The sequence below is a fragment of the Strongylocentrotus purpuratus genome, unplaced genomic scaffold (genome assembly GCF_000002235.5).
Source record: "Strongylocentrotus purpuratus isolate Spur 01 unplaced genomic scaffold, Spur_5.0 spur5_scaffold_15, whole genome shotgun sequence".
Lineage (NCBI taxonomy): Eukaryota > Metazoa > Echinodermata > Echinoidea > Camarodonta > Strongylocentrotidae > Strongylocentrotus > Strongylocentrotus purpuratus.
The window spans coordinates 18,449,055-18,473,970 of record NW_022145600.1 but is presented as its reverse complement, the minus strand read 5'-3'; the positions used below and the strand labels follow the sequence as shown (position 1 = coordinate 18,473,970).

At 37.5% G+C, this 24,916-nt stretch overlaps 1 protein-coding gene across 1 annotated transcript; it reads left to right on the top strand.

The window, feature by feature from the left end:
* Nucleotides 1-1,121: 1,121 nt before the first annotated feature.
* Nucleotides 1,122-24,191, top strand: LOC584279 (mitoferrin-1). Its single transcript, XM_784144.5, has 4 exons — nt 1,122-1,524; nt 7,289-7,508; nt 17,283-17,339; nt 20,135-24,191. Exons 1-4 carry the CDS (start codon nt 1,222-1,224, stop codon nt 20,632-20,634), a joined length of 1,080 nt encoding a protein of 359 aa, XP_789237.3. The 5' UTR covers nt 1,122-1,221; the 3' UTR covers nt 20,635-24,191.
* The last annotated feature ends 725 nt before the right edge of the window (nt 24,192-24,916 follow it).

Here is a 24,916-nt window from a genome sequence, read left to right as displayed (position 1 = left end):
AGGCGTATAGTAGTGAGAGAATAGGATGAATAGAAGAAAAGCCGGTAGTAATGACTATAGAGAGAAGAGGAGGAGAAGAAGAAGAAGAAAGGCGTAGCCTTAGTGAAAGAAGATTGAAGATTAAGAAGAAGAAGAAGAAGAAGAAGAAGAAGAAGAAAGAGAAGAAGAAGAAGAAGAAGAAGAAGAAAGAGAAGAAGAAGAAGAAGAAGAAGAAGAAGAAGAAGAAGAAGAAGAAGAAGAAGAAGAAGAAGAAGAAAGAAGAAAGAGGCAGTAGTGAGAGATGAGGAGCCGGAAAAAGAAGAATAGCCAATCACTGGACATGAGCTAAATTACAACTTTTTCCTTCTTCAAAGCTTTTAAGAGCAATATAATATATGCATTTTTTTCCATATAAAAAACCGGATAATGCAGAAACAGGTCACTTGAGATGACTCGATGTAAAATGCATCAAATTTGGTTCGCAAAAAGAAAATTTATGCCGAGAAAGACATGCAGAAATTTCAGGACTTTGCCACCTGGAATTTCTAAGGACATTATTTATGTACCTATATTAGGCCTTAAACGAAAGATGTTGTATTACCCTTTAGGTGCCAAAACATGGGTCGGAAATCTAATTATTTTGTTTTGTTACCTTTTTGTTTGTTTTTGGTCCCTCTTTGAGCTGATATATTTCTCTCTTTTTTTTTTAAACGTTAAAAAAAACATCCTTTATAAAAAGCCGACCGTATAGATTTCAAGATTTTGGGCCAACACCTTAGGCTTTAGCGTACATATTATTTTGTTTGATTTTAATATCTCTTTTGATATGATTTTTGTGAAGAAAAAAAGTACTGTCCATGATAAGTGGGCGTGGCAGAAATGGGTTGCGCTGCTTGCGCATGGCGCTCTGGCAGATTTCTCTGTGGGTATCGCGGTAAGCTTAATAATCAAGATCGGTCTCAAAACAACGCCAACGGGATTTCCCCGACAACTCAACAATGTGACCACCACCTGCCCCAGCCACACCCCCTCGACCAAAAGTTTATTGCGGATTCTCGCGCGCTCAAGCAACTCCAATTACTTCCGGGTTCATTGCAAATATAAAGTGTGCATGTCTCACCTCCCTCGAGCTCCCTGGTACGTACGCACAATACACTCGTACCGTATTCATCTTCTACACGCAATACGATGGCAGTTTCGTAACACGCGTTAAAAAACGTGGCTGGTTGACTGAAAATCCTGATGGAGAAAACGTCGTCTTTAACTAGAGTGGCCGAATTTTCCTCTCCTAAGTTGGAAGCTCTGAAAAAGTTACCACGGATTTCGGACTATGAATTGCCGTCTCTTCGTCAGCGCATCTCAGAAATGGACAATAATGATGCCGCTGAAGAGACGAGCCGAGGATATGACTCTGCTGGGCATTTGAATGACTACGACGATTACGAGGCCTTACCCGAGAGCTCCACTCTGACGACGCATCTGATCGCCGGTGCTTTTGCGGGCATGGCCGAGCACTGTGTCATGTACCCGGTTGATAGTGTGAAAGTAAGTTGATATCGGAGTGGAAAATCGGTTGAAGCTAGAGCTGACATGAGGCACGAGCGATGGAAATTATGCAATAAAGGGTCTAGAGGTCTCAAGTTCTCTGCATGCCATGGCATTGGCATTGCCATTGTAATTTGATGAAACACAACTGTTTTTGTTTTTTAAAACGGTTTTAATTGAAATGAAAATGCATGTTTTACAAAATGAGAAGACAATTACCTTTAACATTTTTTTTGCACATTGTTCAAAATATCTGGAGTTGTTTAGGATTGACATTTATTTGTCTCTTAGTCTTTGATTGGAACAAAAAGATCATGATTTGGTAGTCATTATTATTAATAAGGGCGCTGGTCTGAGAATGAGTATCCTTGTTATGCGTCCTAAAAAAATAAGGATCGTCCACATTTCGCCTGAAATGGGTTGTCCGTCTTCCCGAGGATCTATCGCTCGAAACGCTGTACAAAGACGATGTAAAATGCATCAAGAAAATCATATCGGAACCAGTTTTTTGTATCACCAATGCGCAGATCAGAATTGTCAGCTAAAATGCAGACGATCCTTATTTTTGCGGACGCATCTGTCCGTGTTTACGAAGAGGATCCTCATATGTGCAGACAATCCTTATTCTCGGACCAGGGCCCCTACTGATTAAGGTGAAATACATTTGTTGGACAACATCGTCATTTTTTCACCCACCGGCCATGGTCAATGATCATGGGCATGGTGCCTCGATACTAAGTCTTCTACTCTTAGTCTTAGTCTGATTTTGGGTCGCTTTTTTTCTTCTTCAGTCAAACGTTAGACTCGACACTCAAAGTGTTTGTGCAAATGAACGAGTGTTTACCTAAAGCTAAACCATGATTGATGTGGCATAGTAGACTACAGTCTACACATACTTCATATTTCAAAGATAAGCTGGATCTGGATCTATACCACGCAATGCAGGGCCCTGCTGGGCATAAACGCATCTGTTGAGAGAGGGTGCAGGGCCAGGGGTACTCAGAAGGCTCTATCAATGGCCTTCCTGAATGTGCCGGTCGATGTGGAGTTTATGATGATGATAATGTCATCCAAAGATTTGTCTCTGACATTAAAAAATAGGCCAGGTGGCAACCTTCATCCTACACTCCGCAGATCAGCACATGCGTAGATACGATACTGGGGGAGACGATAAGACAAGGTTTCTTACACTTCCAGCTTCCATAGAGAATGTACAGCAGTGTCAACCAATTCCTTATTTTATTTAACTATTGTTCAGGTTTCATGACCTCCCCCGATGATTTGATGAGATCTATGAGGGGACCATCTGTTACTTATAGTTTTTAGGTTCTGAAACTAAAATTTCTATCTGACTTCCAGTTCTAGACCCAATGTAATCGTATGGGAACAGGAACTGAGGAAGTGCCTTTGCCAAAAGGCCATGGCGGGTGCTGCTCTATATGGCCAAATACTGTAATTTGGGTAGGAAGAATTCACAGCTTTTTTTTTGGGGGGGGGGGGGAGGGGGCTCCCTATACATAGTACACAAAGCGTTTTACGATAGGTTGTTAATCTACTTCATTTTTGTCTTTCTTGAATGGCTGCCAAAACAAAGTTTCTTTGGTTGAAGTGTACCGTGTCTGCAACTCTTCTTTGATATGGTAATGATTAGAAAAAGGGCTTAACTTTAGAATACCCAACCAATAGGGTTTATGTACATAAACGTCATAGACCTAGCGTAACAGTCAGGATCAGGGTTAGGCTTAGGTTTACTGTTTGTAAACCTAATCAATAAGAAACATAGTCTTATATTCTTTATTGGTGAAGCATGTGGGTACTATGAACATCTGGTCAATTTTTGAGGTGGGGTATTCTAATATAAAGTTGCTCAAAAAACGAATTGGACACAAATCCCTGGCATAATAAGCACTTACGTGGTTATATTATATCCCTGGGTAAATAAAGGCAAATGAAGTGAAATGCAACTACTGGATGACACAGAGTTCATTGTACATGTATATCCACCAAACCAAGTTTGCTATTCAATTTCAATGCATTCTCTTTGAAGGTAGCTGGTTAAACCTTCTGGAGCATGGTACATGTAAGTACTGGTACAGCAAATAATGACTTGCAATTTTTCACATTTCTACAGTCAATGGACATGTCCATTAGAGTTCATATTTCATGCACTTACAGTTTAACACTGTAATTCATGATTCTGTAACCCATCTGCCGTCCTCGTAAAAACAGATTCTCAGCTCAACTCTTCATTGTGTACATGACCATGGAGGTACAGGTATAGAGGGTACCAGTACCGTATTACTTTCCTGAAAAACTGTACCATGCACAAAGTGTGTGATAGAATCCAATCGTGTGTAGCTTTGTATACAGGTATTGACACAGAATAGAAGGAAGTGTAGAGTGTTTGATTTGGTCTACACAGAGACGGGTCCCTGGTCTACACATGCTTTATACAAGCCTTACATGTACATTTAAATTGTCCTACATGTACATCATTTGAATTTTAATAAGTTTATTCAGTGAAAAAGACAAAAAGCTGAAGAAATGTATGCACAGGTATGCTAGAAACTTAACCCTAAAAAGAGGGGGGGGGGGGGTCATGGTCACTGTTAAATGTTAAAAAAAACTGACATGCGCCTGATAAATGATGTCATTCTACATGTAGGTATTCTCTTCTTTTTTAATTTTGTGGGTGTATTTTACTATTTTTATGTTACAATGTAAATAGTTCATGTATATTGTTTTTGCTGACTCATGTAAGTGATGCAATGTAGATTGAGGTTGTAATACAAATGAGATGTTTCTTGTTGTTGTAAATCAAACAGGACTTTAATTTCTTGTCATGCGATTGTAATTTTGATAAAAACAATTAAGAAAAGTAGATTTTGTAGTGAAATAAGTAATTTTGTATTTTGGAGACCTGTGTTAAAATCATCAGGTACTTAAAAGACATAGTCAACTGCGCTGCGTACAAAAATAGGGATGTGTTGCAACACACATGTGTAATAAAACTATTGTGTCTGAACTTCTTTTAAAGCTTTTTCTTGTCGTATTTCAAATATCAAGGCAATTGCAGAGCAGTCCACTTGAGGGGAAAGTTCTGATATTTTATTTTGCCAAAGTTACACAAGAAGCTCAAATTAGTATTTCCTTTACTAGAACTTGATCTTCTTTTTAAATCACAAGGTAGCATGTTTATTATAGGAAGTCTTTATAAGGGGAAGGTCGCAGATTAGCATTTGAAAAGGGAATGAAAAGAGATGGTACAAAGTACAAAGAGGCGTAGTACTGTGTTTAACAAATAAAAGATAACAACAGATTATTTCCTAATTCTTAATAATGGAGATCAAGCTGTATTACTAATTACACTGTTTACGGCATTTAGATATATCTCTTTTATTTGCAGATTACATACATGTAGAGCGAAGTAAACAAGCAGGTTTTTTGTCGTGTAGTAGATCGCAACAGATACCTGCATTTTTAAATATTGTAGTTTCATTCATTAAATCCCTTAAGAAATGTAACATATTCTGCCAACCACTCACATATTTTCTTTGCAATGTTTGATAAGAAATGGTAATTTATAAGGATATTATTATAGTAATTCTAACAGTTAACCATTTCTTTATAAAAGGCTGCCCACCTTTGCTGTGCTGTGGATGCAAAGAAAAGAATTTTTTAAAGCCAATACATAAATCCTCATTTATAAAGAGCTGTAGGTAGGTGACTGTAGAAATCACAGTTTATTACGAAATCAAATTATTTTTTTAAAGAAGGGTGAATACAGATAAAACTAAATGAACTGTCGCACCCTGACAAAATCTTGTACCTCATGTATAGCAAACAGAGCACCTGTGAATGAAGTAAATACTCTGCATTATTTTTTGTTCACTTCCCCCTCATGGAAGCTACTGGCATTCAGTACCTTCAGGTTTTGAGAAGGAAAGTGTCATTTCTGTAAAGAACATGTGTTTTTCTTTGAGCGGAAATGGCTATTCAACGGTACTGTACTCGGGGGAAGGTGTGATTTCAAGCATAGTGTGAAAATCAATGGGTTTGAAAACCTAGCTGCTACTCGATTATTTCCAGTACAAGCACACGAGTACATGTACAGTGTATGAATTTTAGAGTAATAGGGCTGCAATATTAATGATAATAATAATAGTTATGATGGGTTCTCAACTGTTGATGTTGATACTCCTCGGCATAGCTTATAAATGTAATTATGTTCTCTTTGATCTTGAAAAAAAACACAAAGAAATAGGCAGAACTTTAAGGAATGGGGATGGAAATTGCCTGTTAATGCATACAGGGTACATTGTGTATAGGGTTTTATATGCCTTGCATCTCTATTTGGCAGGTACGTACATGTACCTTGTAATGAACAATAGACCTGTCAAATATGTCAGTACAAAGACTTGTATGTCCTGACTCAAAAAACAGTGCAAATACGAGACCCAGCAGAGTACTTCTTTAGAAGTTAGATTTCAAGATGGCTGACTCTCTAGGCAGGCAGATTTCCTTTTCTGGGAACTAAGTGTAAATTACATGTAGTATGTATCCATGGATATGTTCATGTACTGCACAGTGCTTGTCACTTGCCACTTCCTGTGCAGACCTCTGATACTGGGAAAAATGAACAGGATAATGATACTGCAATCTTGGCTGGGACTTTCCGACTTAAACTGTTGGGAAGTGTATTGTACAGGGTTATACTGTATGTCAGCAGTTCAAATCGTGAAGAAGAAATTACAAGGCCGTGGTTAACAGATTAAAACTTGTTTTCTAAGTTCTAACAAAGGGTTCGACACTAACATGTGTCCAGTATAATTGGGCTCCCAAAATCTTATTCCGGACCCCTAGACTTTAGAATTGTAATGTGGAGCCCATGCATACATGACCTAAAATGTCAAAATGGATCCCTTGCAACACTGCAAAAACATTCAGTGTTAGAGCCCTGCCTTAACCCTTAATTTGTGCTATCTGAGGAGTGATTCACAAAGACTAAGATTGACTTTGAATTGGACTTGACTATGGCAGGCCCTTCATGCCACTGTTTGCTCTCACCAATTTACTGGCATTGGTCTCTGAAAGGACATTCAAATCATGGTCACAAATCTACAGAATTTACATTTTGGATAATTCGGTATTGAAGGAAAAGATATTATCTAAAGATCATAATGGTGAGAGCAAACAGTGGCAATGTGGCATGAATGGTCTGCCATAGTTACATGTAAATGTAAGTCTAACTTAAAGTTCTTAGTCTTTGTGAAACACTCCCCAGGATTTTGAGCATTTTAAGTGCACTGCTCTTTATTGTCATTTTCTTTTGCTACAGCATTTTTAGTAATTGAAATGAATCACCTTACTCAGATTTCACAAGTTAATTTCATATTTTCTCCTCTTCTCCCTCCCTCCCTCTCCCCACCCCTCCCATTCTATCTCTTTCTCCCTCCCTTCCCCCTCCCTTCCCCTCTCTCCCCTCTCTCCCCTCTCTCCCCTCTCTCCTCCTCCCTTCCCCTCTCTCACCCTCCCTTCCTCTCTCTCCCCCTCCCTTCCCCTCTCTCCCCCTCTCTCCCCCTCACTTCCCCTCTATTCCCTCCCTTCCACTCTCTTCCCTCCCTTCCCCTCTCTTCCCTCCCTCTCCTTCCTCCCCCTGTCCCCACCGTCCCTCCCCCTCTCTCCCTTTCCCTCCCACTGCCCCTCCCACTGCCCTTCCCACTGCCCCTCCCCCACCTCTCTCTCTCTCTCTCCTTGTACACAGACACGAATGCAATGTATGAAGCCTTCACCCAATGCAATATACAAAAATGTTTTCAATGGCCTGACTACAATTATCCGGAACGAGGGCGCCAACGGCACCATGAGGGGTATCAACGCGGTGGCGCTCGGGGCAGGACCCGCCCATGCACTCTACTTCGCTTGCTACGAAAAGATGAAGAAAGTCTTGAGTACCAATCCTGGCAGAAATCCTCTAGCAAATGGTAGGTTGCATCTGCAATTAGTTCAGGATTAATTTGGGTAGTTTGGTTTTGTAAATTGAAAATTAATCAAGTTGGGGACAGAGAGCAGGGCTTGCCCTTAACTTTTTTTTGAGGTGGCCAGCAGGGCCACTTGGGTAGGAGATCTGGGTGGCCAAATGGATTTTCAGGTGGCCCCACTTTTATGCGTTATTAAATAATGCAAATGTTTAATAAAAAAATGCATAAATTATACGGGTTAAAAGCAGCATGAGCTGTATTTAATAATGAAACTAGCCTTAGATTAAGCAGCCAGGAGCAAGGGGCAATTCATTTTTAAAAGTTGCCCCTTGCCCGCGGGGATTTACCAGAGCAAGGGGCAATTTCTTAAGAACCAGGGGCAATTTTCCAAAAACAGATGACAACTAATTACACAACTTAAATAAGTGCAAAGTAGTTAATTTCATAATGTGAATAGGGTCTACGATCAATTTAATAACTTTTTAATCTTAACAAGATCAACAGGAAAGATTGATTAAGAACATCACAGTAACTCCAGGAAGCTCCAACACCGGCGCCGGTGTTGGAGCTTCCTGGAGTTAATTAAAGTAACTAAAAATATTGATGAGCAAATGAATAGACACACAAACCTTCCGCCACACTCTCGGCAGTAGGAGCAAATTTGAAGAAATTATCTTTTTAATTGTTGTATAACCAAAGAAATAAGAAGAAAATTGACCAAATATTCGTACTAAAAAGTTGCGTAATTCGTAACGTGTGTTCTCGTAACCAAAATCGTACCTCGCACACACACTCTCATCATACCACGAATGGTCCGTCGCCCGATCCTAGCGGGCTAGAGTTTGTCAACAAGACCAACGCAGCTTCGGAGAGTCGCAGCGCGCGCAATTTTACCGAGACCGGACTCGTGGGAAGCTGGCCGGCTAGCTTTCTGCCACAACAACGCTAGGTCGGCTGCTGGCAAAATGAGAGTAACTATGATCGAGAACATCGTAGGTGTTCTTAACTTATCAATAAGAGAATTATTAATTCTATTTAAGATGAAATAATAAACTAGATCTACAAACAAACCTCGACAGATCTCTAATGACTATGTGAATGCTTGTTTATTTCTCAATTTCACGATTTGTTTTCTTGATCCTTCGATACATTTGTACGTACGTACACTGTGCGTGCGCCATCGCGACAGCATTTTAGCGATCGCATGATCTGAACGTACCATAGTATAGACTATATCTCTATGGAACGTACGTACCTAGTCTAGTGCGCTAGATAAGGGCGCATTTTCACGAAACACTTGCGCCTTATTAAGCACTAAATACGAAGCTAGTAGAGAGCTCGTGCGCGGAAAACTGTTCGCAATCGATCCCGAATCACGAACAGTTTGCCGCGCGAGCTCTCTACTAGCTTCGTATTTAGTGATTTTATAAGGCGCAAGTGTTTCCGTGAAAATGAGCCCTTTACGAATCATTCGTGTATTTTGTCTGTTCTAATAATTTATGGGCGCATTTTCACGGCAAACACTTGCGCCTTGCCGTCTAGTTTTAGATGATTATGGGCGCAATTGGTGGTTTTATGAGCGCAAATTTGCGCCCTGCGCCCGCTTAATCGAAGGCTTGTTAAGTACCTACGCGACGGCGTGCATCGTTTTTATAAAGTTAGTATGCGAAACGAAACATTTCCTTGTTTGATAGATCGGATTGCGTCGCTTGGAAAAGCTTGGAAAAATAAATGTCGCCTCGGTTTCGGGTAGATCTAAAGGTTAAACAAGTTGTTGATAAATAATTTATATATTACTGTCCAAATATTTGGGTGGCCAGCCGGGCCATCTAGTCGGTGATTTCAGGTGGCCCGACAGCGTTTCAGGTGGCCATTGGCACCGGGCCACCGCTAAATTCAAGCCCTGGAGAGGGATATTTGTAAAATAATATCAATATATCAATGGCCCTGAAAAGGTGACTCACTTTATATTGCATATCACATGGATATATATGTAAACATGTATCATTGCACATGCTGCATTTTTGTAATCGAAGCCATTCCACTTTCATCCAAAATATAATTGTTACAAGTATATATGGTGGATCAAACACTGTTATTCCATTATTGGGTGGAGGGGGGGGGGGACTCTGACATCACATACATATTATTAGGTGGGCTGTATCTAATACAGACCACCTTATAATTTTGTTAAAATTGCCTTTATTATTTATTTATTATTTATTTTTCTTATTTCGACCCACTTTTTTGTGAGCAAGATAACTTGAAAATGGTTCAATCAAATACCTTGAAATTTGGCACACGTATGTATAGGCATTAGAACGAAACACAGACATTTTTTCAACCTTGACCTTGACTGATGACGTCATCTAGCCGCCATTTTATGAAATTTTCTGAAAATCAACTTATGATCATATCTTCATAACCAAAAACCATTTCTCATTCATATTTATCATGATCAAGTTCAATATCAGTCCGGTCAATTTCAGGTCAAAAAACGCGCGCGTGCGCGTACGTCCGCGCGTCAGTGCGCACGCAAAATTTCAAAATGCTCAAAATCGTCTTAAATTTATTTTACATACGTTTCAGGCCATTTTAAGCATTTCATAAAAAAATCCCGCACACGCGCATGCGCGCGCGTTTTCGCGCGTAACACCATTACATAACATAGAATCGCCATTTTTTTTCTTTCATGATATTTCATATATTTGTTTGTACAATTTGATACCACGTTCATATCTTTATGACCATTAATAACAAGATGAGCGTCCATTTAAGATAAATATCCGTGCGCGCGAGCTCTTATAATACATAGCATATATGGGCAAAAACATGCCTATACAAAATCCACTATAGCTCTTTGGAATGCACCGGGATCCTCAATCTTTTTTCATATTTAGATAGAGTATGAGTCGGAGATATGATTTCATGTCTCATTTGGCCATTAAGTGTATCGTGACATCATCACAACGGCCTTGGAACTCAAAATACGAATTTGCATATTATGACGTCAGCATATTTATGTAAAATTGATTGTATCTCTGTAAATGTTGATCAATTTTCTTCAAAATTTCGATATGTTGTAGCTAAGACAATTCTCTACAAGCTTAAAAATGACCATTTTTCATTTTGATGACGTCATCATAGTGAAAATCTCGATTAAAGGCCTCATGTCAAACATTTCATAATTTGCGTTATCCCTATAGTAGGTGAATTTCGTTTACGTCATGAAACTACATGATATTGTTTTTTAAGAATTTAAAAGCAGTATCTCGCTTATTTTTGCTCTATTTTGTTTAAAATTTAAGTTGACCAGCCCACCTATACTTGTTCCAAACAAGTATTATATGTCTAGTTTTCTTTCTTTCTTTCTCTCTCTACATCTGTAAGAATTTAGAACCAAACATGAAATTCAGAAAACTGTTTTGCATGCTCTTACATATAAGGTCATGTATTAAAGAGGTTACAGATTGTAGTAGTCTCAAAATTTATCAAAACATTGATACATTAGTACAGGTCTCATTTATTCTATTTTTCATGCATTTTTGTACTTGAACAAAATATCAGCTCACTTCAAAAGTTGAATTATTATTACTTCAGAAATATCTTACTACTTTTACTTCAAGATATCCTCTCCTCGGGAATAAAATATTATGTGCTGTATATCTGTGAGATCTACTGAAGATGTTAAACTCTTCTTTACAATGAATAGAATACAGAATAGATTAAGTCATATTTTGTTGGTTCCATCTTTTCAGGAAAGTCCATTCTAGGGCAAATTATATCGATCAGGGACTATGAGAAATTTTGATAAGAGTTCCATGTACATGTAGGTTGTAGTTATGAATATCCTTAACACCTGCAGTTTTCATACGCAGCTTCTCCGCGTACATACATGTACATTGTACACAGGGGGAAAGGGTAAGTACATGTAGCGCTTCATACACAGACATGCTGGAATCCATACATTTATGTATAATTGCAGCATTGTGTTGTTTGGGCTACATACGACACGATCAAAAAGACTTTGAACAACAACAAATTATTCCCAAGGCCATTTTCGTAATATAGTAACAAAATTTGTGCATATGCCTTTGTGAAGCGCCTGGTACAAATTATTTCATTCACCTGATACAAATAAATGTATCTCATTAGTCAGAATTTAAATTACACAAACATTATGGCTTGCCCTACCTATTAACAACACGTTATGTATGTAATTTACGTTCTGACTATTGAAATACAATTAGTTGTGAGGTGAGTGAAATAATTGGTATCAAGGCACTTAAGTACGAATTCAGTTACCTTACGACAATTTCATTAGTCCTGTGCATCACCTTTGAAATGTTGGGTAATATTACAATGGTATAAATCTAGACATACTTTTCATGAGCAATATGCAAATATGCAAGGTTGATGTACAATCCCCAGAACTACATTATGAATACATACACTGTACATGAACAGCGTATGTACATGTATGTTGTGTATAGTGTTCAAACCAGCTTTTCTGTATTTCAAAAAGAAAGATGCGATTACCTTAGTCCGCAATGGAATTGTGTTTTCTTCCTTGTCGAGATCTTTAATACCAGGTATTTTATATTTTGATGTTGAACTCTAGCTATTTGCATTTAGATCAGACCCATGGATAAGTTTTTTCAGGAACGAAATGAACGTCTGTAGCTCTGAAACAAGGGCCTATTTCTCCTTGTGAGGAATTCAACGATTTTATGAGGGTACCTGCATGCATTAAGTATGTGGCCATTGTGCATACCATTATGAGTGCATACATGTACATTAGTGTTTAATCTGTATGTACATGAAGCATTTTTATTTAAGCTGATGTAAATTAAGTTATACCCATCACTGTACCTGAACTTGAATAAATCAAACCAATAACAGTATTAAGACATTGATTAATTCTTCATCTTGCTTTTGGAAGAGTTTCAATCGTAAGGATGAATAGGCATTGTGGCCTCCCTGTATACACGGTGCATATGGTGTGCAGTGTACATACTGAATATGATTTTGCTAAATGTAGCCTTCTATTTTAAACTAAGGCTGTGTTGCTAGGAACCTTCTCAACTACCCCCTATCGCATACGGCGGCGGCACACCTGCCGTTGGGAGGTTAAGTACTACAGTTTACCAATCTTGTGTGAATAAATTGCTGCGTTAATGTATTTAGAGGACATTTGGAGCATACAGTATGGACATGTAGTGCATGTGGGCTTTAGGAAAGAGCAAATTACTTTAAAATGTAGAAACAATGTACATGTATTGGAATAGTGGCATGACAAATATTATCTTAGATTTGCTTTTGTTCATTACATTTGCATCATTTGATATAAAAACAGTCGATTATGCAGTTGTAAATGTACAATTTGTTGGGGGTTTTAGGTTCAAATTGGATATGAAATCGATTGTAAATTTGTATTGCCAGTACATATGTACATTATGTATCATGTTACAATTGCACAATGATCACTGCATTACTTGACTAAACATTCCATACATATGATGTAGAGTAATTCTGTGTGGATCGTTAAAAGTTGCATAACACTTTTGATATCAAAGAAAGTAGCAAGGGTTTCACTGTTACATGTATGCAATAACTCAGTCTACTACATTTACATGTACACTGTAGGTCTTGCTTGATATTTTAAAGCATATTTGTCTTCATAATGTCATGACCTACTCAGTGATAAAAGCATACCGGTATTTGGTGGTAAATTCTTCAAAAGGGAATCCAAATGTAAAGAAAGAATTCTGTTCCTGCATGTAGTCTTCTTAGTCCCAATTATTTATAGACGGTCAAACAATCATTTTGTACTCCGACTTAATGAATCTTTTTAATATCCTTGCAACTATTCTGTCTTTGTTATATTCAAGGCCTTTAGTGGAAGCAAGGGTATTGTGATGTTAAGATGTATACTGATATCAATTTCTTGCCCTTATTTGAAATTCATGCATCATGGAAATTGGGAACTCCTGACCTTTAATGAGTCTGTAATCTCTTTCAAGATGCCTTACATTTTTAATAGTACATTGAAGAATCAGTGGCCTTCAGGAGTCTTTCTAATATCCTCCCAAATGTCTACCGTAGTCCATTTAAAGGGATAGTTGAGTCCTGTTTTCAGACCGCAAATGCCTTCAAAGGTGCATGGTTATTGCTCTTATTCTTATCTATGACATTTAAGGTGCCCTTTTAGAACCCAAAATTGCTATGAAGGTAATTTTAGACCCCAAAATGTGTGAAATTTAGCCAATACGATCATACCAATTCAGCTCCACTTTCAAAAAAACATGGTGACCGTTAATTAATTATTAATTAAAAATAACAATACATGAGCCGTCTAATTGTGGGTAACATACACTGTAAGCAACACGAAAATGCCAACAAAAAAAGACCAACTTCGTCATTGGCTGAAATACAACGTAAAAGGCGTTATTTCGGTTTTTTAAACTTTTTTTTCTTCAAATTTTTCAAAATATCTAATATTTGTGGTGGTACACAAGTATTGGGAATTGTTATATTTATGCCGTCTCTGAACTGATTTTGATCAAAAAAAGATGATTTTGTCATTAAAATATTATGTTCTTTTCAATTTGACACTCAGTTTTTCATTATCTCACCAAAAAAATTATTTTGTGTAGCGCTCTCTGCAACAGAACTCAACTATCCCCTTAAGGCGCTTCTTACACCTACTATTCCCATCCTGGAATCTGAATCTGCAGTGAAGTTTATTGTATTCCCTGCAGTCCAATTATGTTTATTGAATAAAGCAGTGTCATCACTCTTATGCACAAAGGGTGTTATGTGTACCCTGAAAACTAAGGTCATATTTGTATTTTATATTTAAACAAATTTTCACCAAAAAAAAATTGCATCTGTCACTAGATCAGATTGTCAGAAGAAAGATTCCATGTTCTAGCCCTATGATTTCTGTTTATGAAATCGGAATAGTTGGTATTTTTTAAGCACTTTATCAGTTACTATTAGTGTTTACCGTGTATCATTGAATTTGGTACAATGTTTGCAATTGCGGTACTCACTCTCCATTTCCTAGTAGATTATTTCAGCCATTCAACATTTTAATGGGCGCGCATGCTAATTCAACGTTCACTTTCTACCTGGTACCTGTTTAACACCCGGGTGGAGAGCAAGCAATGAAGATGAAATGCCTTGCTTAATGACATGATTGGAGTTCCAGGGTTCAAACCCATGACCTTTATATGTAAATGTTATCCACTTAAAGACGCGTAGTAGTTGGCTCTCATGGGGAATTCAACACCATTCTGGTGTTAAGCCAATACGGTACATGTATGAATGGGCATGATACACACTGCTTGTATACAGTACCCAGGGCCAATGCGTATACATGTAGGTTTATTGCTGTTTAGTCTACAACCAGTTCGTCTATTTTCCAGTTGGTCTATTTCCAATAGGTCTATACCGAGCCTGCTTTCTATCCACATGCTCTAATAATCATTTCGTCTACTTATCATTTGGTCTAATGACGACTTAGGTTTATAGTCATTTGGTCTAATTTCCATTAGGTCTAATCGCCAATAAGTCTACTACCCATGTGGCTTATTGTTCATTAAGTCTAACTCCCAGGTTTGTCTAATGCCTATTTTGTCCACTATCCGTATGGTCTGATATCCATTTAATCATGAATGATAATAATCATCAAATGATGATTAGACCTTAAGGAAAGTAGACGAAATGGGCACTATACAAACTGGGAATTAGACTAAATCAACACTAGACCAAAAGGGTAGTAAACTAATTGGAGATTAGACCATATGGAAAGCAGACATACAGGTTGTATACAAAACGGCAATTCACCTGTGTATATATACTATAATGACCTCCAGTGTTCCGGCAATCATAAATTGCAGAGTCATTGCTGGCGATTACAACATACACAAATGGAGCATTGCACAATTAATGAGTGACAATGCACTTTGATATTGAAAACCACTATAAGTGACAATACATATGTGTTGTGCTCTTCGATCAAGAAGATTAATTGTTTTATATTAATATGATAGGTGGCGACATTATTATGTAAATATGTGGATTAATTGAATCGAATTGGAATTATACATCTCACTGCTGCAATGTCAATGGAATACGGTAGGCCTGTTTTTAGAACACTAGGCTGACCAGTCACATTTTGTAAGTGTGATTTACTCCCACATCATACGTACAGTAGAAAGGCCATTCATATCATATTCAGAAGTTAATGTTATAGATGGTGACATTATATACTGTGAAATTTTAGTAGAAACCTAACATTTTACTTCTAGTGATTATGCTGCAATAAACTGGTTTACCAAGATATTCATATTGTATGCGTAGTTTAATAGTTTTTAAAGAAACGTAAGCTTGAATGAGGCTTTTCCCAACATAGCAACAATCAATGAGTTCAGATAGGATTCCAAGTATTGTAGTTCATTCATTAATAACAAGTTAATAGAATACCTGGTCACTACATGTACTGTAGGTCCCCAGGAAAGAAACATGTATAGATTTGAATTGTAAACTGGTCTATTTATTATGAAATTGGTCTGTTTACACTTCACAAACAGTCCAACTTTTTCATTATCCCATTTTAGGAGTTTGCCTCTTGAGTAGAAATAACAGGCTTTAAAACACAGTAGAGATTTAAATGCAGCTCTGAAGTATCTACTGTATGTACACATTTAGTTCTGCACATTAGACATCATTGTGCAAGAGCATACACTTCAGATTTGTTTGTATACTACGGGTACTATACTTTAGATGATAATGATGGTGCATGGAAGTACTGTGTAGTACATGTAGATGTAAAGAGTCAAAGTCCGGTAACGTGGTGGATCTACTTTTTATGAATGGCGCAGAAGATGAAACCTGGCTACCATGCACTGATTGTTCCCTCATATTTGTAGATGAGTAAGCATATATTGTGTAATGTGTATTCAACTGAGAGGCAATGAATGTGTGCACTGTACCTTGTAGGGTTATTAATATTATGCCCTTTTTGTGGGTCAGGTACATTTGAGTAGTTTGTTAAAAGCCAAAAGGGCTTTAAGTACATGTATGTAAGTTAACGTCCTTTTGGCATTCAGTAGAGGGAGTGAGGGGTAAGGCGTGAATACAAAGTACTGTCTGTATTTGATACATGTTACCTTTCTTCAAAGTGAATGTGGTCTCTAGTACATATAGGAAGAAAAAAGTTTCTGTGATGAAATGGAAATGTTTTTTTGCACATTGTCCATGAAAGGTGAGATTTAAGTACAGGTGCTGAGTGTTTTTAGTTTCAAAATTTATATTTGTAAAGGATACATTGTAACTGAAAGTGATTACCGTAATGTATTTTTCAGCTAATAACTTAGGTCCCAATCTTCGTCTCTTATTCCCCTCCCCCCCCCCCCCCCCCACACACTCTATTTGTCCTTACCCTTTCCCAACCCTACTCATATCCCTTCCTCTCTCAGTCTCGTCCTACTTTTAGAGTCAATGAAGCTACATCATAAAAAATGAACAAATATTGATTCGCTACCAGTATAAAGAAAGATAATTGACATGCACACAAAACCATATAATGATGATAAACCATAAACTCTACACGGTGTTGAATATCTTCTGCTCAGTTCCAGAAGGGCATTTAATACACCTATGATTTCACATCAAGTTTAAATGCCCTTCTGGCTCTCAGCTGACGATAGAGCCATTACATATTCAGCAATATTTTACTGCCGTCCTGACATCTCATGATTGTCTTTACAGCCGTTGCAGGTTGCCTAGCAACGGTCGTCCACGATGCTGCTATGAATCCAGTAGAAGGTATAGTATCGATTTCAACCATTAGATTTTTGTTTAATTGTTCAGTTGGGGTTGTTTATTAATTTGACAGTTTGCTTTGATGAGTAATGTGGAATCAAAAATTTTCGCTCATGATACATGTATGTTCACAAACTCTGTGTGCGAAATTTCAGATTCTCGAAAGTTTCATGCTAAGCAGTAACACAACACTCAAGTTTGGCTGTTCTGAAAAATGTTCATGTACAAATTGTGAAAATTCCATATTCCTTTAAGTTTCAGAATTACTGTATGTAGAGAGTCATTTATTAAAAAAAAAAATGAGATAAGAAAATACATTATCAAATGGTATAAGGAAAATATTGATATTGCATTCCACAATGCTTTGCCAATTTGAAGAATTCTATTTTTCACTTTAATACACGACAGTTCTCTGGCTTTCAATATGGTACCACAAGTTTTATACAACAGCAATGGACTAACATTTTTCAGTGATATTTTGTTCTTTTGTTCTTTCCGATCGTTTATTTTGTGTAATTCATAGCGATTCCAGATCAAAAGATAATGCATTAATGTCGCTGAAATGTGACACCTAATACTCATTCCTTGGAACCCTTCACTGACATAGATTATCATATTACACCACGACCGTGACTCAATGTTGTATAACCGCTCTTCGGCATACATGCAGATGTAGGTCACGAGTACTTGCCCCAGACAAAAGGACTGAATTATTACAGACATTTTGTATGATGTATCATTGATTACAATGCAGCTGTGTGCTCGGTACCTGATTGAGATATTGACCTTTTCTAAACACATGCTTGTTGGGTAAAATAAAAGGGCAGTATTTAGGTCTGTTCGTCATGGAAGAATGCGCATCACAGACTACCAGTACTGTACGTGCAATGTCATGCATAATACTCAACGGCCTTGGGGGTTTTCTTGCTGTGGTGGGGAGAAAATATTCTTTTGCTTGCAATTTCCTGAAACAATGAGCTGTCAAGAATGAAGATTAGAATTTTGAAATAATTGTAGTATTGGAAAACTCTGTTTGAATAGAAAAGAAAGTGATATGAAATTGGCAAGACTGATGTTGCATTTCCTTCGTAGTAATATTTGGGAAATCCCAATCAACTGTACACCGAAGGAAATGATCAAATTGGCAAGATAGAACTTTCTGTGTAACCTGTACAGTTAAAGAAATGCCGTCAAATTGGCAACACAGAAGTTGGGATTTCTGAAATCTTCATACTTTGAAATCCTGTTGATTCTGTTGTGAAGGAAATTGGTCAAATTGGCGAGACTGGAATTTGGAATTCCTTAAATGTAGAAAACCCTGTTGAACCCAAACCCCAGGAAATGATGACTAGCTCATCCGAAAGAAAAACATCCTGGTTTGTGAGAAAAAGGGCTGCTGCAGAGGTTACTATGTGGCTTTCTTTCTTGATCATTGTGGTGTCAGGTTGTGCTGTCTCAAGAATATTTGCCAATAGAATGGTATGACTATGCCCTTCATTATTTAACACCAGGGTATTATGAATTGGCGATAGGAACTTTTTCAAAGGGTTGAAAGAATGTCAGTGCAATGACTTTTAACCAGGATGTGGCAATACATGTACATGTACATGTATGGTGTCCCCAAGTGAAAGTGTGTTTGTTTTTTGTTTTTTTGTTCTTATTTGTTTGATTTGTTTACTTTTGGTTTAGTTTCATTTCCTTTTTTTTACAGCTGCCCGTTTAAATAATGTAATTTTTTTATTATGTTACTTGAATACAATTAAATTAAACAAATATTATTTAAAATTTCAATGAAGCATTGAATGTGGGTCAAAAGCAATTATGTGTGTGTTATCTCATTCCAAAAAACAATTGCTCACCTAATATTTACATTAGGCAGTTGAAAAGAAAAGGTGTTAATATCAACTCAAACTCAAGGAAATGCCTATTACAAGCAAAATGACATTCTCTTTGTTATGATTACAATCTTGACTTCATTGGCACATACATGTACCTTTCATGTACACTCCAGGTCACCATTCTCATTGAGTGATACAAAATGAAAGTTGAATGTCTTTAATACTTTTTTTTCTAGCATTTGGGTTTAGTAACCTTTGAGTTTTCATTACCGATAACTATTTGAGATAACCATGTTATGATAACTTAGATATCATGAGACAAGAATTTTTAGTAGGCTGTTCGAAAGGATTAAAGGTTATCCTATGGATTGAAACAAGGTTCTGTGAAAGCCTAGATACATGTACATTGCATCATTTTAAACAATGAAGCACTAAAGTAAGAGTCATGATCTTACTTTAAACAAGATTTAAGACCAAAGAAGCACATGCGTATGGCCTGACCCACATTCGTTCAATCAGCTGAAACTTGAACCAAAGTCAGGTACACTTATTTTTCATATGCGCTGTATTTCTTTGTTCCAATTCCAGCGTACCGTAATTTAGAATGCACTATTACGGTACTTCAATCTGTTGTGTTGGTTTCCGAATAGATAAAAAAAAAAAAAATTCTTCATATAACTGCCAACATCTAGATATTCCTTTTGAATAGTGTCTGGAAGGACACGGGCAAGTATAATGTAAGCATATAAACAGTATGTGACAAATATTATATTCCATTTAATTTTTCTTACTTTTCTTTCTCGGTCTTCTCTTTGGATTTATTACTGGATCTGGATTGCCATCTCATCGCTTTTGGTATGACCTTCACTACCCAACCCAACGTCTGTCTGTCTCCTTGCTCCCTTCGGAAATGGTCGTCATGGTAACGCGTGTGTGTTGTTGCCATTTTGGATGCAACAGTGATCAAGCAACGGATGCAGATGTACAACAGCCCCTACAAGAACGTAACAGACTGTTTTAGGCGGGTGTTGAGAACTGAGGGCACGAGTGCCTTTTACCGCAGCTACACCACGCAGCTTACAATGAACATCCCCTTCCAGACCGTCCACTTCGTCACGTACGAACTGGGCCAAGAATACTTGAACTCTGAGCGAAGGTACAACCCCAAGACGCACGTCGTGTCGGGGGCAGCTGCGGGGGCCATCGCCGCCGCCATCACGACCCCGTTGGACGTTTGTAAGACTCTGCTGAACACGCAGGAGCAGGGCGTGACGCACGGGAGGAGGTCGATAAACGGCATGCTTCATGCCTTTAGGACTATATACGACCTCGGCGGGATCCGCGGCTACTTCAAGGGCATCGGCGCCAGGGTGGTGTTCCAGATGCCGGCGACCGCTCTATCATGGTCCGTCTACGAATTCTTCAAGTACTTCCTAACAAACCAATGGCCGAATACATAGAGCAAGGGTTTCAAGTCTCCAACGTGCAAGAGCTTTTTAGATATGAACTCCCTTCCTTGATAAGCATCTGCAAGAGGTTGATGGCAAATTGAATTATTTGTTAAGGAAAAAAGTACATTTACTCAATATACTGTGTATTTATGAATCACTTTTTAAGTGGAATATTTCAAGGGTATATACTGTAGACTGGTAGAAATAAATCATGCACCTTAATAGGATTTTACACTGGCCTAGATTAGTTCATTACCCTTGCCCGACCCTCACACCAATTTGGATTTAGTATACATTGTCAATCGATTTAAATCTTTTTTCAGTACCGGTATGTGTGTGGTACTAGAAAGAGATCATATTAGCTTTGACGATCACTGTCATTTGACACACAAAAAAGATGTGACATGGCGTTTTTTTCCTGATCAGTTATTGGTAGTGCTCTAAACTAGACGAGTTGGATGTAGGTTGGTACAGTTTGATGTAGATTGGTGCATCAACTTCTCTCAAATTACATTGACTGCCTTTATGTTGTATTCTTTGCTGTATATGTACATCTTTCCTAAACCAGTGTACCATAGTGTCACTCGATTCCAAAGAGTAGTCTAAATGTTAACAACAAACATTTCTTGTTGTTGTAAACATTAAAATGGTTCGTTCTGGATGTACACCATGTAAAATGTTGTGCCAAATAATGTAAAATCCTAATAATGCTTGCTGTATGTTACGGTAAAGACTAATACTTATCTTTTTTCATTCATAAACAAATGCATCTGCTAACTTTTGTTTTTTTTGCCTTAAAACACATGGATACTGGTCTAATATCAGTTGCATATGACTGGATTAAAGTCCGCCTTGCATGGCTTTTAAGTAGGCAGTGTGGGTTTTTTGGAAACGTAGATACATGTATATGTCTCAAATTGGGTTAAAGGGGGTGTAGCGTGACAAGACTACATGTCTTTCCTGTGGCCTGACTTGGGGGCCAATCGGATATAATACGTCTACGGACAACGCGACAGCAGTATTTACATGCGTGCAACATACGCGCATTCGTTTATGTGCACTTTTCCAAAAAAAAGTCGTACATGTAGATGGGATTGCCATGCTACACTCCCTTTAAGTCGAGATACTGAAAGGAGGTGCCCTACGTAGACATAATTAGTGTGGCTCGTCTATGAAGTCTACTTTTGGGCACACGTCCAGTGTTAAAAATTAAAAAATTAAAAATTTAAAAAATATTCTTCCATTAACACACACTGTCAAGAATGGGTGTTCTGTCACAAGTATCATGTGTTTATCAATCTTATGTAAATTCAAATAGGATGAAAACACTTCAGTTAGCAGCCGGCATTATGTTGTGATGAAGAAAAAAAATCTTTCTTTTGTAGTGTGTACCTTGATTTTAGTAGCCGTGAGAAAATAAAGTGCCTTATCAATAAAAATATATATATATGGTCCTCATAAACCAGCTGATATATGGCATAGAACTGAGGAGAATCTAATTACTTATCACATGTGATTGCAATTGTATATCGAATCCAATCCAGCAATTTATAAAGCGCCAATATCTAGTTGCCTAATCAAAGGCGCTGATATGATAAAGAAATGAGAAAATAAGATAAAAGGTACATTCATACTTATAGATTACTTTCCTTCACAACGACAATCTGCACTAATAAGAATGCTACTTATGCTACTATCTAATTTTAACTAAGTACTAAGTTCTTGATGCTGTACCTATGAAGTATACGATCATTTTAACGATGTATGTATAAAAAAAGGCCTTTTGCAACCAACAGGATTTTTAGAATGTAGGTAATTATGAATGGTAATTCATCAACAACAACATGAAAAGGCGCAAGTCATTTTTTGTCACACTTACAGTACATGTAGTAGGGAAGCATAGATTTGAAAGATACTCGTCATTTCCCCCTTTTTTTGCTTCTATGAAGTATTTTAAAAATGCTTGGAATATAGGGCTCCACACTAACTTTTTTTAGAAGAGGATTCCAAATTTTTCTGTAGTCTGTGTGCTTAAGCCCTATGTTAAAATCTTGAAAATTGGGGGGGGGGGGGGGGGGGGTCTGGGCTTAAATTTTGGGTACCAAATGTGATGCGAACCCCTGTTAATGTCGAGCCCGGCCTTTAATGAATACATTTATAATCATCTTGTAAATCTCCTCTATTGGGGGTCGGCATTTATAAATATAATTGCTGATATGATTCACTGAGGAAGCAAGAAACACATTATGTTAACATTAAATGAATTCAAGGAAACAACTTTCCAAAATTTGTCTTTAATTTATTGATTGAATAAAAACACAGCTCACAGTCTCTTTCCTTGTTATTAGGACTCTTGTTATTGCTGCATAAAGGACTTAAAATCCACAGGGTATTGCACATAACCCCATATCAGCAAACTTTCTTTCTTCTTTTTTTCTCTTTTAGTGTTAATGCAGGTATCCCTCAAATTGCGTAATTCTCTTTCATTTTCGTGTACACTACATGGAAATCCTGTTACAATTAAATAACCACACATGCTCAAAACAACCAAAACACAGAATATTGACAGGGGGACTATAGTATACCTCGGTTTATAATCTATTTCATCTCATTGTATTAGCAACAAGATATCCCTGTATATTTATTATGGGTTTGTCTAAGTTTCCCATTGGGCAATGTTCTTTTTCAAGTTGGTCTTCCAGGTGATATCTATTCTACTTTCATTGACTGTTGAATAAAAACAATGCCAAATTCTAAATATTTTGAGAATGTTCCTTTTCTCACCAGAAATTGCACAACTTACACTGCTTCTCAAGCACACTACACATTATGCAATTTTAATCGTGGGCATTTCCATATTTGGTTGAAATTTTATGACACTTGGATTGGTGATATAGCATAATTAGCAAATCATTAGTTTGTTTGTTTGTTTTCCTTTTGTTAATACTTTATTAGACCAGTTCACATATGTATTCAAAGAATGAACACATAATAATTGTAAGCAGTATCACTCTTTGTGAACGTATTATATTCACTTATTCCAGGGTATTCTATTTCACGAGTCAGAATGCCGGTTACATACAGTGTAACTGTTAGTTGACGAGCCCTTGACATGGCTGGCAAGCGTACATGTCATCAAAAGTACATTTGTAGTAGGAATGTGCAGAAAATCGTACATTTGTAGGCTTATTTATTAGAAGCTTTGGGCGTGTAATACACTATGTTCTTCAATAGTTGCAATGCAGGTTGCATACATTAGTTGTTTTATTGGACGAGCCCCTTGCAAGCTTTAGGTTTGTCACTTGTTTACATTGCAGCAGAAAAAAAACATGAATATAAATTGAGTACATTTGTGAACTGGTCTTTTATAAGCTCTCTACATTCAAGTCACAGTATTGACATACTGCATTCACAATCAGCTTCATTACTGGCAAATTAGGTTAACCAAATATTGACGCTTTATTGCTCATTGACCGGTATTAGATAAGCAATGTGAGTATTGTACTTGAACCAAAAAGCCATTATCTGCCGAATGTTTAATGTACAGATGATCGCAAGCACAAAATAAATGATAACAGAGTAGACCGATTCAATCCTATCTTATATTGATATGTATCATGTACAGATTGTGTGGGGGGTTAATGTTACTATTTACATGACTTAGCAGATTGCACCATGCTATTTGAATTGTGACTTGGTTGATAGTTTTATTTGAAAGCATTTATCATCAGGTTCATGTAGAATGTACCAAGGAAGAGACGCCACCCTTTGTTTTTAACGGCACATGTCATTGTTCTAGTTGTTGTTTAATTACTCCTTACTGTCCCTCTCTCTCATCTCACTTTCCTCTCTCTTTCCAACTCTCTCTCTCTCTCTCTCTCAGATTCTCATCTCACTTGCCTGTCTCTTTCCAACTCTATGTCTCTCTCTTTCAGATTCTCATCTCACTTGCCTCTCTCTTTCCAACTCTCTCTATGTCTCTCTCTCTCTCTTTCAGATTCTCATCTCACTTTCCTCTCTCTTTCCAACTCTCTCTCTGTCTCTCTCACACTCACTCTCGGATTCTCATCTCACTTTCCTCTCTCTTTCCAACTCTCTCTCTCTCTCTCTCTCTTTTAGATTCTCATCTCACTTTCCTCTCTCTTTCCAACTCTCTCTATGTCTCTCTCACACTCACTCTCAGATTCTCATCTCACTTTCCTCTCTCTTTCCAACTCTCTCTCAGATTCTCATCTCACTTTCCTCTCTCTTTCTCCCTCTCTCTCTCTCTCTCTCTCTCTCTCTCTCATCT